The sequence below is a fragment of the Etheostoma cragini genome, chromosome 14, assembly GCF_013103735.1.
Source record: "Etheostoma cragini isolate CJK2018 chromosome 14, CSU_Ecrag_1.0, whole genome shotgun sequence".
Lineage (NCBI taxonomy): Eukaryota > Metazoa > Chordata > Actinopteri > Perciformes > Percidae > Etheostoma > Etheostoma cragini.
Window position 1 is genome coordinate 19,502,607 of NC_048420.1, and position 16,329 is coordinate 19,518,935.

General features: G+C 38.1%; 1 protein-coding gene and 1 long non-coding RNA gene across 4 annotated transcripts in view; both read right to left on the reverse strand.

Annotated features, from left to right (window-relative positions):
• The window catches only part of myo1g (myosin IG), a 42,604-nt gene extending 30,970 nt beyond the window's left edge, over positions 1 to 11,634 (reverse strand). For all 3 annotated transcript variants that reach the window (XR_004659404.1, XM_034892344.1, XM_034892345.1), the window contains exons 1-12: positions 11,383 to 11,634; positions 8,083 to 8,291; positions 6,509 to 6,602; positions 6,163 to 6,328; positions 4,718 to 4,771; positions 4,431 to 4,526; positions 4,108 to 4,224; positions 3,565 to 3,771; positions 3,178 to 3,323; positions 2,966 to 3,080; positions 2,273 to 2,443; positions 1,265 to 1,335 (exon numbers count right to left, since the gene is read on the reverse strand). Coding sequence is in view for 2 of the 3 variants with exons in the window: in XM_034892344.1 (XP_034748235.1) it covers positions 1,265 to 1,335; positions 2,273 to 2,443; positions 2,966 to 3,080; positions 3,178 to 3,323; positions 3,565 to 3,771; positions 4,108 to 4,224; positions 4,431 to 4,526; positions 4,718 to 4,771; positions 6,163 to 6,328; positions 6,509 to 6,602; positions 8,083 to 8,291; positions 11,383 to 11,477 (1,541 nt within the window). In the remaining variant the exon portion in view is untranslated. The remainder of the gene's footprint in view (positions 1 to 1,264; positions 1,336 to 2,272; positions 2,444 to 2,965; positions 3,081 to 3,177; positions 3,324 to 3,564; positions 3,772 to 4,107; positions 4,225 to 4,430; positions 4,527 to 4,717; positions 4,772 to 6,162; positions 6,329 to 6,508; positions 6,603 to 8,082; positions 8,292 to 11,382) is intronic.
• A 3,432-nt stretch (positions 11,635 to 15,066) lies between these two features.
• Positions 15,067 to 16,320, reverse strand: LOC117957068. The gene is made up of 2 exons (XR_004659434.1): positions 16,147 to 16,320; positions 15,067 to 16,103 (listed from the first exon to the last, which is right to left on the reverse strand). It is a non-coding gene; the product is annotated as an uncharacterized LOC117957068 (long non-coding RNA).
• Positions 16,321 to 16,329: the final 9 nt, after the last annotated feature.

Here is a 16,329-nt window from a genome sequence, read left to right on the forward strand (position 1 = left end):
CCAAAAGGATCTTTATAAATTAAGACTAAAGGGGAGGGATGGCCTAAACTACACATGTGAAGCCTTAACAGGTGAAATAAACACGTGTTTCTGCTGTTGTTTTGGAAGATCAGCTACTTATCTTTAATTTGAACTTACCTTTACATTTTCTATCTCAGATAAGATCTTTTCTATAATAACATGGCAATTTTAATCTTTACTTTATTCCATGTATTTCAAAACTTGCATTTCCAACAGGTGTCACTCATATTAAGTCACATTTTGACTTAATATGGGTGACACGATGAACTCTTCCAAAGATGTACTTATCTTCACTCAAGTTTTTGCGCGCGAAAGTCCCCAGACAACACCAATTTCTAAACACAGCCATGCTGAGAAAAACAGAGAGAGTTGTGTGGAGCTGACAGTCTTTTGGGAATGGCTTGAATGTAACGGACATTCATTATTCTAAAAAAGTCACGCACTAAAGCTTTAAATACATAAGTCATAAAATGTTAAAAATCAAAGCTGCAGTCTCTCTGTGTTGACTCTCTGCAGTCAACACAGATGGGAGTATCTCCTCTCATTGCCTCTACATGCCACGTGTGTTGTACATGTCTATGGTTGTATCTCTACGCCTGGCTGTGCAGGTTAGTGCACTTTACAGTATACTCATGAGGAGTTTTCTTCATGTGGTTTCACATGAATGGATTGTACAGTATATATGTACCTTATAATGCAAATGTATGCATGTGGATGACATCCTACACATATTGGAATAGGTGACCAATGTTTGGTATGGAACAACGTAAATAGCAATACACACTTGGTCAATATTGTGGTTAAAATCTAGTGTATGATTTATCTTAAATTTGTCGTAAATGTAAATTAAGCACTAACTACTGTATGGGATATTATGGGATTTAACCTTTAGGAATACACTTTGAGATGTGAGATCATAAGAGAGTTAAGACACAAATGAATAGTTTTTCAGCACCCAGTTGTCATACATTAAGACTTCACTTTGTTAAAGGTGATTTTAACCACAATTTACAATAACTCCTGATCAGTAAAGCTGTCCCTTTAAGCACAACACTAACAACAACACTGGAACACCTCTATGACTTAACTCACTGCTGCCAATATAATAAACCGACATTTCTTAATAGGATAATTTGGCTTACATTTTTTTAACTCTGCGCAACACCCTGTCACTTTTTCAGACCGGCCCCCTGGGCCAAAGCACACAACTGTGGTAAAGTGTGACAACGTATGAGTGACTCACGTGACGTCTCCAGCATAGTGGCGAATACGGAAGTGTTTCTGAAAGTCCATGGTTTTGTCTGTGGGGCTGAGCTGGAAAAGAGGAGGAGACAGTGTGATTACAGAACCACCAGTACAAAAGATTACATTCAATACAATAGTGTACCATATTTCAGCTTTAAGAGGAGGGAATAATGGCAGCATGATAGTGGCCCTGCTGTTTGAGATGCATGTTATGATGTCTCTGAAGACAAAAAATTGGAGAAACTCTGCTCCCTACTGACTGCAACACAAAAATACACCCATGTTACAGCACATTATAAAGCACACATGTCAGTTTCATTTTAGGTTCATAGTTTCTTTTTGTGTGGAATACCTGCAGAACAGGGACATGGAGGTAGTTCTTTTGTAGATTATGGTGAACTAGTGTGTGCTGTAACAATGTTTTGCCATTGAGAACGAGCTAGAATGCTAGCACGAGCATGCACCTCGTCTCGGCTAGCTACGTAGAAAGGCGTGCAGATTTTGAACAGCTCACCCAGTGACTGAAGGCAGAGAATATTTAGAAACCTGTATCACACTCAAAAGAGCATGGATAGTTTTTTTCCAAGTTTTTGTGAGTGTGGAAGCACCAGAGACACAAAATAACACCCAAATCCCAGAAAAAGTTATCATTTCATATTATGGGCACTTAAAAGTGCTTTAACGACTCATTGCTCTTGCTTGTTAAGTCAAAAAAAAAATAGTTTCACTTTGGCATTTCTACTGGTAACTTCTATGCAACTCCAGCTTGTGCATAAAATAAGATTTCCTCATTTTTTGTTTTTAGGAATCTGAGGAGGATATGTCAACAACGTATCACCACTTCCCCAAACTAAGTGAAATTGCAACCACGTTTTCCGAGATCCCTTTTTAAACATCATTTCAGTTTCAAGTTGAACAGCAGCCCCGCAGCCTGAGAAAGGTCTTCTGAGTAGCTATATGAAGTTGAGATGAATCCTGACAGATGATGTTTCTGATGTGTTCTCACCTTGCGGGACGTGTAGTGGGGGTGCTGGGCCAGTTTGGTGTCCATGCTCTCCAGGCAGACTGTGTCGGTGACTTTGCCAACAGTGAGGCAAGCTTCGTCCAAAATGGAGATGATTCCTTTGTGGGGCTGCTCCACAAGGTCCACAATGATCTGATTGTTGAAGTAATCAATCTGTGTATATACAGTAAGATTAAGATTGTTAAGTAAGAGGGAAATGCAGTGATGTTTATAAGTCGCAAGTGCATCATGTACTGATGATGCAATTTTTTTGCATGCTTTTGCACTTACCAACATTTATAAGTGCAAAAGCTTGTGTGTCACATCTGCACCAAATGTATTGTCACAAATCATTTTTAATAGGCGACTTTATAATGGAAACTTTATTTATCCAGATTGAAATTGTTGTGCAGCAGTTTTAATGAAAAAAAAGTGGAACAGAGTACAAATATATAGAGTGCAAATTAAAACAAAACATAAACAACAAAGATCGTCAGCAAGGTGCAAAAAAATTATTTTTGGTAGAAACATATATAAATGTATTCTTGGCAATTGTCTTAAGGGCTCATATATTGAGAACAGCTAGCATTAGAGTATTAATTGATCTGCAAATGTGTGTGTTTTTCTGTGTGACATGGCTTTCTGTGTGACATGGCACCTTGTTTGCATTTCTTGTTGTTTCAGTGGGTTTCTTACATGTTGCCAGGTGATGCCCTCTCTCTGGTATTCACCTTGTTCCTGTCTGAGGATCAGCTCGATAAAGAGTTGCTGCAGCTTCTCGTTGCAGTAGTTGATGCAGAACTGTTCAAAACTGGCCGAAAAACAGAGGAACAAACACTTTATCAACAGCATCAACAATGACAAATTTCCACTTAAGAAAATACATTTCACAACACAACATCACCAACCTGTTGTTTTCAAAGATCTCGAAGCCGTAGATATCCAGCACGCCGATGACTGTGTTTTTCCCATGAAGCACTGGGTTGTAGTCTTTAACTTCAATGACACTGTTGATGCGGTTTACAATCCAGCAAAAAAGTCTCTCATAAAGAGCCTTGGGCGGGGAAATAAGAAAGTGTGTGTTTAGAGCCAGAAATTAAAATAATTTGACAACTGTGAAAATAAGATAAAAGGAAAGCATGCCACAGTGATGATGTTAACATAATTGTCTTATCCTGGAAAAGCTGTATAATACCAATAATCTGTATGAAGCATAAATCTTCTCCTGATAAACTATTTTGTCCAAATTAGGTTGGAATGTTTGACTTGTAGATAAACAAGTGAAGCAACAGCACCTTGGCGAAAGCATCTCGCCCAAAGCAGGCGTCCTGCTCCGTGTGTCCCTTCTCGATGACCTCGCCGCCCCCGGTGGCCACAGTGCGGAACAGCAGGCTCTTGATAACACTGTCCGCCTCTGTGGCCGTCAGCTCAGCGATGTGGTTGATAGCTTCGAGTCCCAGGATCTGAACGCACTCACCATCAGTCTCAAACTGCACATTTCCCTGAAAAACAGACCATTCCAGTTCATTATGGAGCCCTAATCTTATCCCATCTGTGTTGGTGATCTCATGACAAAGAGACAGTTTAGTGTACAGTACATGGCTAGATAATCTAACAGGTGGTTTTAAAATAAATATCATTTACCAGGCGAATGCTGGTAAAATATGCAAGTGGCTGGTAGATTGGTGTCACTCCCCAGCCAAAAAAACAATGGTAAAGTGGCAGTTAAAATTTGAACATTCAACGTTGCACCTGTGGTGAGGAAAATACTTTCTAATTTTAATCCTAGAATATAAATTTTACTTTTCCTATTTTTTAATAATCCATGCATGCCTTACCAACAGAAGAATGGAGGCCAGTATCTGATAAATTGAGTTAATTTCCTCTCCAGAGAAGCCGATCACTCCCAGGGCACTCATCACTGCTTTGTGGCTTGAGCGATCATTGTTGGAGGTCTTAAGAAAAAAGGAATTAGAATTATTATTTCAGTCAAAAGAACATGAGCTGAAGTTCATAGGGGACATCCTGGATTTTGGAATTTGGTGCTTCAGAGAGTATAATTATTTATTTAAAATGTTTGTTTCAGGTTATTTGTAACAGCTGTTTTTCAATTAACTCATTTTATTAAAGTGTAAATTAAATGTAAAGGTGACAAACTCACAACAGTTGCAGCTCCCTCTCTGGTATAAATATAAACAGCAGGATCATTCTGCAGATGAAATGACTCCAGCATCTCCTCTGCACCTCCACGGAGTAACTGTTATAAATGCACATAACATTTCAGATCAAATTTAATAAATTCAATAAAGGTAATGTAAGTTAAGGTAAAAGTAATCCATAATATTTTTGATTAGATTTTTTAATTTTTATAAGTCTCAATGTGAGTTCAGGGAGTAATACTTGAGCATTATAAGTGTATGTTTAGCAGCAGCATAGATAAGAGTTTACCTGGTAGAATGAGTGGAAGTTCCTCTCCCCGTCTTGCTGCTGGACTACCCTGGACTTGAACAGGAGAACACATTATGGTAGCGAACCAAACATCCATCCTCAGAGACTCTTATACAATTATTCTATGATGAACAATGCATTCTGTGATTTATTGAAGCATGTTTAAATGTGTTGTTTATTGTATGAGTTCCTGCATTGTCTGCTCTCACTTTTAGTTTTTTCCTCTAAATTGCTTTCAACTACACCAAGAAGTGTGTTTGCTTGTATCAAACCTCTCTTGGTTACATCTAAAGGTAGAGCAAATAATGTATTAACTGAAACAGAATTCATATTAAGCTAAATAAAACAAGTTAGGTAACAAAAGACAAGTAACGCTCTAAAGGGGTCAAAACAAGTTTCTAGTCAAAAGGAAGAGAGTAAAACTCTCAACTCAAAGTGCAACATGTCATGTGGCCAAAGGTCAAAGATAGATTGTTCCTTGGATGGTTACTTGCTGTACTTTTGGTGACAAATTGTACATCTAAAAAGGTCTTTGGGCACCTGTGTAACTCACCTGGTAGAGTACACGCCCATATATGAATGTTCACTCCTTGACGGAGGGGCCGTGGGTTTGACTCCAACCTGCGGCCCTTTGCTGCATGTCATTGCCTTTTTCTATCTCCTTTCATGTCTTCAGCTGTCATTTTAAAAATAAAGGCCTAAAATGCCCTAAAGTATCTTAAAAAAAAAGGTCTTTGCTCTTGGATTTTGAGAGATTGACAGCAAAACCTGGTGTTTTAGACAGCTGAATGATCTCCACTATAGCTGCACTAAAAATGTCTAAAAGTGACATCATGCACTCAAGAATGGATCACCCAGTAAGACAAATCCACAACCAAGCAACAAAACCACAACCAACTAATTTTCCAACAGAGTTTAAGTATGGCGGTTTGGGTTTTTTCTTCAAGACACTAAATTCAAAACTAAACTGATTAGCAGCGACCACCACAGCAGCACCATGTTGACGGCTGGTGCAGAAGCAGGGCAGTTTAGTAATGGTGTGGTTATTCCTGCCCTCTGAAAATGAATCATGGCACCATCATTCACACCAGCTCTGAGTGCCAGACGGTTCTTTAACAGAACGGATAAATACAGCAGCTTCAAGTAGCCCCAGGTGAGCCAGTCATTAACATGCAGCGGCACATCGGCTTCACAGATCCATCTATTCATGGATGTTCCCTCACACCTCTTTGTCTTCACCTCGTGAAACATTGATGTTCGAGAGAGAAGACATCATTTAAAAACTAAATGAGCAGAACTTTTCTGTACTTTCCTTTAGAGGTGGGCCCTTTATGTCCTCCAAAAAGCATATGACTAGTTTGTTTTTGCGTTTCTTGGAACCGTGAAGGTCCCTTGTCTGCATTCAAAGCTCCTCCATCATCCTGCCCACCCACCCACCCCCTCACCTTCTCCAGCAGGTAGTTGTTGATGTGTCCTCCGGTAGGTTCCCCATTGAAGTTGAAGTTGATGTCCATGTACTTGCCGAAGCGGCTAGAGTTGTCGTTGCGATTTGTCTTGGCGTTCCCAAAGGCTTCCAGCACACAGTTGGATTTGAGCAGGACATTCTTCACACTGATTTATCACATTGTGGTAACCGTTGATGGAAACGTGTGAACAAGCCATCAGGGAGGTGAAAATGGTGTCGGAAGACAAGAAGAAATCAAGAGGATTTATGATAACATCAAATTCTCAAGATCCAGTTATTTATTTGTGTTGGATTGAGGAAGTGTATAATTCTAAAGCAACACTCACCTCTCAACCTCGGCCCTCTGGCCTGGGTTTGTGATGGCCGCAATGTACTGCATGATGTATTTACTAGCTTCTGTTTTTCCTGCCCCACTTTCACCTAAAATACAAAACCCACACAGGTTTGAACACTGATGAACAGATCAGTAAATCTGAATAAAATAATATTTATTATATTTATTTATTTATACAATAACTCTTTACTTAAAAACTGCTGTGTGTGTTTCTTAAAAAAACGTAAGAGAAAATTAAAAAATAAAACATTCCCCTGCCAAGTTCTTGGTAACTTTTACAAAGGAACGATAGAAAGTATCCTGATTAAAAGATTACAAACTTGCATGGGATGTGCATGGCCCAGGACAGGAAGGCTCTGTAGTGAGTGGTTACCAAGCATCAGTGATATCAGTGAGATGGGGAACCTGTGCAGCGCCCAAAGGATACCAAAAGACATTTCCTAGCAGCTGTCTGCTTCAGTTCCATTCAGTTCCAGCCAAGATGCTAACCTAAGTTAATGCTAACTTTGGGATAGTCTCTAATTCACAGACCTATCTCGACAGCGCTGTGAAGTAGCCAAATGCTAACAGACTCAGTAAATATTCTGAATGTTGTTCAATGATGCTAAATGTTAGCATGTGCAGCAGTAAATTTAAAAACTGTTGATAGGAGACTAACGTTAACTAAAAAGAAGAGGACTGGCTGTCAATGAAACAACTGATTAATTGTTTGATTAATTGATTGATTGATTGATTGATTGATTGATTGATATATTTACAAAAAATCAGCTGGCAAAATTGAACCATTGATATGGTTCAATAATAATAATACAAAATAATGTTAAACTTTATACTTCAAACCAGTGTTATAAAGTGAACATTCTATGACAGCAATGAGGCAAATAAATTCAGACAATAAGAAATATTATAAAAATGTAATGTAATAAAATACCCAACAGTATAAGCTAGTAATACTAAAACAGATTCCTTTCTTTATTTTAAAAGATCTATAAAAAGGTTTGAGGAGAGATGTAAAAGATGTACTCATTCTGCAAGTCTCCTATCCTTAAACAAGTGGAAGTACTATGAATTCTTGGCAAAATTGCCCAAAATTTTAGCTTCTAAAACACGAGTATTTGATTATTTTTGTCTGCTATGATGGTGCACTTAATATCTTTTATTTTTAACAAACAAGATAGTTAAAGATGTCTCACAATGTTCTGATATTTCATAGACCATACAATAATTGACTAATCAAAAAAAAGGTCAATTGATCCTTTAAAACATTAACTTTGGATGCAACTCCAGACAGATGGTTGCTGAGTCAAGTCTTTAGATGACAACAAAGCTTTTCGTCTGGCGCCACACACAGGCCAAACCTCAGGATTAACAGAGGTATAGATCTAACTAAGCAAAGTTCTCTCTCCATTTTCTTTTATTCATCTAGCAGTTCTGTTTCTACATATGTGTAATCAGCATCAATTTCAAAGGACTAATGCATCAAAGTAAACATAATGCTACATGGAATCATTCCACAATGATTATTAGGCTTATTGGGTGAAGATTTAGAGTGGGAAAGAGACAGACCTGATATGACGATGCAGGTATCTTTGGCCCGTCTCTTCATGGCCTTGTAGGCAGCATCAGACACGGCGTACAGGTGAGGAGGGTTTTCGTACAGCTCCCGGCCCCTGTACGCATCAATGGTATCTTTGCCGTAAATGTCCATCTGTCTGTACGGATTAACGGAGACGACTACTTCTCCAATGTAGGTGTAGATACGGCCCTTCTCAAATCTGTCCAAACAAAAGAAAATACATAGGCTGATGGAATATTTTACAAAGATCACATGTACAAGTAATATATAGATATATATTGATGCATCAACAATAAATATGCTGTGTGTACTGTACATACTACAATTCAATTTGGTTTATATAGCGCTAAATCACAAAACAGATATCTTAATGCACTTTCCATAAAGACTACATATATGTATATGTAGGACTTTGTGTATTCAAGTATTTTATTAATTCAATCATTAATTTAAGGGGAAAAAAAGGCGTTTAGCACTATGACGTTTTCAAACCGCCTATGAAAAAACCCTTGAGTTACAAGTTCCATAAAAGATCATACACCTTTGTGTCTGATGTAACTTTCTGACAGGAAGTGACACAAGTTTGTGTACACTGAGAGCAGGAAATGAAACTTGGTGGTTCAAAGGGCGTAACCTTGTAGCCTTGTGGGTTTGTCGAGCTGCGAGAGGTAAAATTGACGTGTCACGACAGTTAATGGAGGAAAATTAAATACTGTTTAACTTTTTTGTTAGGTCCGGGACTGGACATGTAAGCTGCATGACCAGTTCAGGGGCTGATCCTCTGAGGTTCACATCTGTAGACTCAATTGATCATAACAGGACAAGGTTGAGACATGGTCTCCTTATTCCTGAATTTGGAGGACACAGCTGGTGTGCTGGTTAGCTGTTTACTGGATCATTCGTTCGGTTCTGGTCAGGCAGCAAAGTTAGTCACTAGAGTTAATATGCCAATAGAACTGGATAAACAATACAGATAACAAAAGCCAGGCATAAACCTATGTATTAAATGCCCCTTGGAAAGTAACTTAGAAGACTACAGTTAATAACTTTTAACTGCTTTATGCTATCACTATTATTAAATATAGTCATTTTGTGCAACTTAATTCATTTACTGCACTACATTTCAGAAACATGTTTTTTACTCCATCAAATGACTTACTTTTGCAGATAAAGAGTGTACACATGATAAGGTCATGAAATGGGATGCATGGTGTTGCTCAAACTAAACAAACAATATGTAAAGTGACTACCTAAACATCACTTTTATATCACCTCTGTATTTTACTTTTGGAAATTTGAAAACCCTTTGTGACTTTTTATCAAAGTAAAATAGTAATGACTACTTTGTCCAACAATGGAAATGTTTCAACTTTAATTGTAAACTCATCCCAATTTTCAACTGGTATTTGCATGTAGCTGGCCATTTACAGAAATATCAGACCACTGTCCTCATTTATAGACTTGTTTTTTTTTGTTTTTGTTTTTGCCAGCTGACTAGAAAAACCTAAAACCACCTATAGTTAAGTCTGGGAGAAGTGAGACTTTGTCCTTTGGAGTTCCAGCCTGGAGTTCAGGTTTACTGCCTGGGCAGAGTCCTGGAGGATCCGGCCACTGAACTGAGACACAGTTATAGATAATTATGGCAGCCTGACTGAGAACGTTGTACATTTATTTTTTCCACAAATAGTTCAAATCAGCTCCATAAAAGCAGGAATAATGCTCTAGCACCGGAGCAGCACTTTTTAGTTTTCCTTTGAGCATGAGTTGGGTTTGTTGCCATACAAAATATAAAGAAGTCACCCTAGCCTCCTTCCTGGTAATAAACTGGTCAATCAAACTGAGTTTATCATTTGATAAAGCTAGAAGGAACTAAAAAACCTGCATTGCTATTTTTCCAACTTGCTGTTTAAGGAGTCATATCAACCACTACAATTGATGTCTTGTTAATAAAAACATGTTCTCTTTTCCGACCAATATTTGGTATTTGTTTAATATGATATATGTTTTGTGTATATTCGTTAACCTCCTATACATAAAATATAATATATAAAAAAATGATTTACAGTTGAACGAGGGATAAGAAAAATAACAAGCTTCCTTTCTGGCTTCAATCCGCTCCTTTTCCGACAGATTGAATATATTATTTGTAACACTTCACAGACATTGTTTTTCCTAATGGTGTGTTGCACTTATTGTGTTTTATTGTAATTGTTATTTCTTGTTCAAAATAAAATAAAGATAAAATGAAGCCTTGACCTCTGGTTCTTTTACAGATATGGCAACTGAATGTGTAATGGTGGTGGTGGAGGATCAGCACAAAGGTTTCTCTGGCCAACAACCTTCATGGAAATCTGTTTTAAGAGATACCCTGCTTACCAGCCTATTACTAACAAGTCAAGGACAGTGTGAATACAAAAATAGAAATGCTAACACCTGAACTTGAGCAAATCATTTCAATAGAGACATAATCAGCACAACTTTAGTGCCTGCTTCTGATTTGCCACCAGACAAGTCTGATCAGGCTGTGTGATGAAACTCAGCTACATACATTATTTTACAACAAGCCAGGGTAACTATTTGACATTTTGGTGTTTGTCTGCATGTGCTGACGACTGTCGGGCAAAACTATGATTTCTCACAGTTTGCACGGAGGACATGACACCCCTACAAAAGACACAGAGGGAAGTGAGAATGGACACTGTCAGGACTCAGAGACAAGATACATGTGTAAAATCCCCAAAGCTTTGCATGGAGAAAGAGTAAAAGGTCACAAGATAAAAGAAAAGTTCCATGTACTTATTTTACTTCAACTGGTTTTGGTGAGACTATCTGTTCTTCTTGGTAACATCCTATGTGCTTTATATGGTTCACATGACAGCCGGTGTGTACTGTGGTGATGAGCACATCAACCACAAGCTTATATCTGAACCCCGAGGCTGAGCGGGAAAGGCAGAAGAAGTGACTAATTTCCCCTTTATGTTTCATCTTAAGGTGTGTCCAGTCTGCCACTAACTTGAGAGAAGTCGTAAAGATAATGTTTTCTTAATGGAAATTTTGTAATTTTGTGCTATTGCAACAAATTATCTTATGTTTTTTGGATGTGTGAGACAGTTAAGTAGCCTATAACAGTGAACACCTTGATCTTACTTTTTATACTAATTTTAACACATTTATTAAAAAGAAATGCAGTTTTCCCTCTCATTTGAGGTAGGAAGCGTTACCCTTGGCATCTCTGACACACAGCTGCTTCCCTCCCTTCCTCCTCTCTAACAGTATCTCAGGCCCCTTACCTCAACTTCAGATTTTCCATAAACTGCTCCATCGTCACCTCATCCAGCAGCACAAAGTCTGACTTCCCAAACTCCAGGCCTTCCAGCTCTGCCATTCCTGTCTGAATTCAACAAACAAACTACAAAAATAAAAGACGGACAAGACGTTGAGGAACAGAAAGCAGCTCAAGGAAGAAGAAAGAGAAGTATGGTTGACTTCTGGGGCCCGGTAGACTGTGTGTGTGCTGTAGGCGTGGCGAGCTCTGGTGGATTTGAGGGTGTGCTTTGTAACGTCAAAAAGAGCTGTGGTCTACAAGCAACAGCACGTCACCCTGTCAGTCAGCCCTTGCCCTCATGCAGAAATATAAATAGCAGGAGGCTATCTTAAGCGCTCATACCACTTCTGCATCCTCCTCCATCTCTCTCTTCCTGCCACAAGACCTTTCTAAACAAACCGTGACTCTCAAGGCTTTACATTCTTGCATTCTTGTGTATTTAGTGTATCTTTTCTCCAAAAATCAGGGACCCGCATCTGACATGTACTGCCAGGCAATTTGCGGGGTGGAAAATGGCCTTTATCTCCTGGGAAGGATCGTGGCATTTCCTTTCTTAACTTTGCATCGGTAGTACAACGTGTCCCCTAGGGTTCTCTCGAAAACAGAAGTTCCCAACTCCCACCAGAGCCAAGCTGCAATGTGAGAAACTATGTTTTCTTGTTGTTGTTTTTAATGCTGGAACCAAAAGTTTTAGCCAATCTCTTTGTCATGTAAGACAAATGCTAAATGTCTTACATGACAACCCCTTTTCACACAACTTGACCTTTTTCTTTAGATTAAAAAAGTTTTTAAGAACTTTTCAAAGTAGTTTATCTTTTTTTTTACCACCTGCGGGGCACTGTTCACTTGTTAAGTCCCTGCCATGTATCTGAGTCGAGACAGTTACTGGGGTAGGAAATCAGAAGACACTAAACTATGCTGTTCTGTGATTACTAGCTTTGTTAAGATTCTACAAATCCACAATTTAATTTGACTTTCAATTTAAAAAAGGTCCCATGGCATGAAAATGTCACTTTATGAGGTTGTTTAACATTAATAGGAGTTCCCCCAGCCTGCCTACGGTCTCCCAGTGGCTAGAAATGGCAATAGGCGTAGACTGATCCCTGGATATCGTGCTCTGCCTTTGAGAAAATGAAATCTCAGAAGGGCCAATCTGGAATCTTCCCTTTATGACATCATAAGCAAATTCTCTGGGTGGGCAAAGCAGAGAAAAGTGAGGTAACCTCTACCTCCCTCCCTTCTCTGCTTGAAAACAAGCAAAGCGTGGTAGTTGGTCAAGGCCATACCTCTAACTATAGATCTATAGATCATTGGTTTTATGCCCCGACAACTTTAATACCCATTTTCCAAATCTTCAATAAAAAGATAGGCCACTGCTAGGTGATTATTTAACTGGGACAATTGAAAGAAAAGAAAAACCTGTTATTCCAACTTAGAAGTGTTCAACACATTATACCAAAATGGTTAGGCTAACCACTGAAAGCTTTGTAGTCACATCACTTCAGCTGTTTGTTACATAAGTTACGTTACAGATTAGTTAATCAAATTTTAAACACGTTTCACATATAAAATTTGCTAAATTAAATGTGACTGTTAGCAATTCGCGAAAGGTTTGTTGCCACTTTTGTAGTTTTTAAGAAAATAAGTTTGTTATCTAGCGGTCGGAAATTCCTTATTATGCACAGTCACAATTACCACTCGAAGGCTGAGGTAAACAGGTTTTCTGACTCAGCAGCTTGTAATTACAGTCTGAATCCTGAACACTGCGTAACTATTGTTTATGGTGTCATCTTTTCTGCTTTGTAATCACTATCATTGGATTGTTTTCCAATACTGTTTTCACAGTTTCACAATTGCTTCCAGTAAACACCTTAAAGGCCAACATGCTGTCTTCAACCTTTATTGGAAGTGGGTTCATAGCTTTAGTTAAACAGGGGAAATGGAGGAAAAGAAATCAAAATAATTACTAACAAATAACAAAAATCCACTGCCCCTATTTTTTCTGTGTTGTTGCTGTTCATGCCACTGCAGACCTTAACCTACCCACTCTACATTTTCTGTCATGTCCTTTTGATTTGACTGATCTTTATCTAATTTGCCTAATCTTTCACAGTTGTTAAACTACAGTGGTATGAAGAACACAAACATGATAAAAGCTTAATGCTCCCCCCCATCAAGCTCGTTCAGTCCCATGGATCAACTTGTGGTCAGTTTAAGCTCCAGAGGCCAACTTTTTCTCTACATCTGTAGGTGTTTGGTACAAATATTTGAACTGCACTGAAAAACCTTGATCAAATCTACAAAATCATTCCTGATTTCCACCTTTAATCCATTTACATCTCAGCACTGTATGAAGGTCAGGATGCTCTAAAGTGATGAGCTTGACCTTTTGTCCCTTATGTCCAGCTGCTGGCAGTTCTCCAACACATGTTTCAGTAGTGTGCTTATCTTTCCAAACACAGGCTGAGTGACACAGCTCAGCTCATGACGACCCAGGTCCATGCCTTTATTGTCTGATTCATAAATAATCTGTGATAAGGATGAGCAGGATGAAAACCTAAAAAAAGTTAATTCTATGTTTAACTATAAGAAGGCACTTACAGGTAGACAATACTACTACTAGTTGTTAATGTCACTCCTTTTACTTCAAATGTAATGGCTTGGTTCGCTCAATTTAATAAAAAAACGTTTTCTCACAAACGTGTAATGGTATTTAGCCATGTGGATAGTTATAGTAATACGTTTCTGGGATTGCCGCCTCCTTTCCAATGAAACAGAAGTGATTCGAATTTTACTTGTGGCGCTCAAAGTTCTGAAAAAGCCATCACAACAACACTTTCCACTGAATAAATAGTCCATATTAGAACAGTTGACAGCATGTACCACAAATCAAACTTGGAAAAAGAATGGCCGTCTCTATTTCCAATCTAAGAGAAGGACATCTCAAAACCTTAGCAAATTAAACAAAAAAAAACACGCAAGATACAACTAAAGGTATGTTTTGGGTAAATTTGCAATGCGGGACAAAACAATACCAACTCAAGGTCCACTTGCGAGCTTTGTCCAGGACTTGCAAACAGCCCAGACACATTTGAACGCTCCAAAAAAGCTGGGAAGTAGACCTTTACTTAAAGGCACTAGTCAGACTATTACATACATGTATACATACTGTTTCCAAGGTCAAAAGTTACTTTTAAGTAAACATGGACAAAACGTCCAAAGTGACAACTGAGTAAACTCAATCCAATGATGCAGTTATTGCTCTAGGAAAAGCTTGGACCTTTGAGTTAGGATTGTTTTCTCAATCCACAAATCTTAGTCAAAATTGAACTTTGACTCTCAATATTTGCAGTACTTTAGGTGAACTTCACCTTTCATTGGTTGGTTAACCCTCCAAATAGACCGTAATCTTTACATTTCCGTGTTTGGGCTAAAAGAACATGTAAAGATGAAAACCTCTAGTCCAAATAATTTATTGTCAGACAGATTTCATGTTAAGTTTCTGAGAAATGACAACAGACAAACACTAAAAGGGGAAATCCACAGTACTGAGCTCTGTGGTGGAGAGATTTGTCATCAGACTGATTTGTTTGAGTTATTACTGTTAAAAGAAAGGCCTGTGAGTCATAGTAATAGTCTCCAGTGCAGCCCTGTTTAAATAGTCTCTAATCATACCTGACACAGATGGATTGGAAATTGAGTAAAGGGACTTTACCATTAAACCATAGGAAATATTTGTATTAATACATAACACGTACCTCGTGTAGAGGGATCTGTGTCTTCAACAGCCTGTTCTTTTTTTAAGCTTAACCTAAAGTCTGTTTTGTACTATATAAAGTCAACAGTGTCCATCCAAACATCTTTTTCTGTAAATACACTTGCCTGTTAGATCCTCTTTAGCCATTAGTACTTCCTCTGTCCGCATGAGCTCAGTCGACTGTCAGCGATTGTTTCACTTCCAGCTCACGCTTCCTCTCAAGTCTGTTTCTGTCTCCATCTAGATGTTGCGTTCAGGTGTTGCAGTAACACACAACATCAACAGAAACATACACTGACACTTGGTTGCAGATGCCCAGTGTAACAATCACATTCTCACATAACTCATAACATAAACTCACATAAATCAAACATAAACCACTTTATCACATTTAATTACGACCCAAAGATCCTTCAAAAAACATACTACTATACTTTATTGTTATCGTTTTTTGAAGCCCATTATTTGTTTGATACATTGCCATACTATTCCTCTGGTTTTACCATTTAAGTGAGTTATATTTCAGCCATTAAGTTTATCAGCAGCATTTACAGTACCTATAAAACACCATTGTGCGAGAGATGTCAATCAAACGTGTAAATAACATAAAGGAGTTTCATAATGTTAATATTATGCAGCTGTTATTATTGTTTGAGTATGATTAATATTAAGAATACAGTGTCGATGTAAATCAGTAAATTGCACCACATAACATTCATCAATCTCACTGTTCAATTTTACACTTCAACAGTGGTTATTTAGCTGATATTATTGGCTAATTGTAGCTCAGCATAGATACAAGGTATGTTGGTTAATAAGATATATAGAATATATTCTAAGCTAACCAGCTGCTGACAATAGCTTCATATTTACTGATCACATGAGTGATATCAATCATACATTTTAACTATAGGCAGGAAAGCATTAAACTGTAGCCCAATTCCCAAAAATGTCAAACGTTTTACTTTAGACCTCAAATTTTGGTAATGCCATTGGTCCGATAAATCCAGTATCAATCAGGCTGTACTGTACCACACCGTGCCAATGCATACTCAAATCTATAATTCAATAAGACAAATAACACATATAACATGGTACAGAAACAGTACTAAGAGCTTAAAAAAAATAAAAATGATTCATTCAGTGCATTCTTAC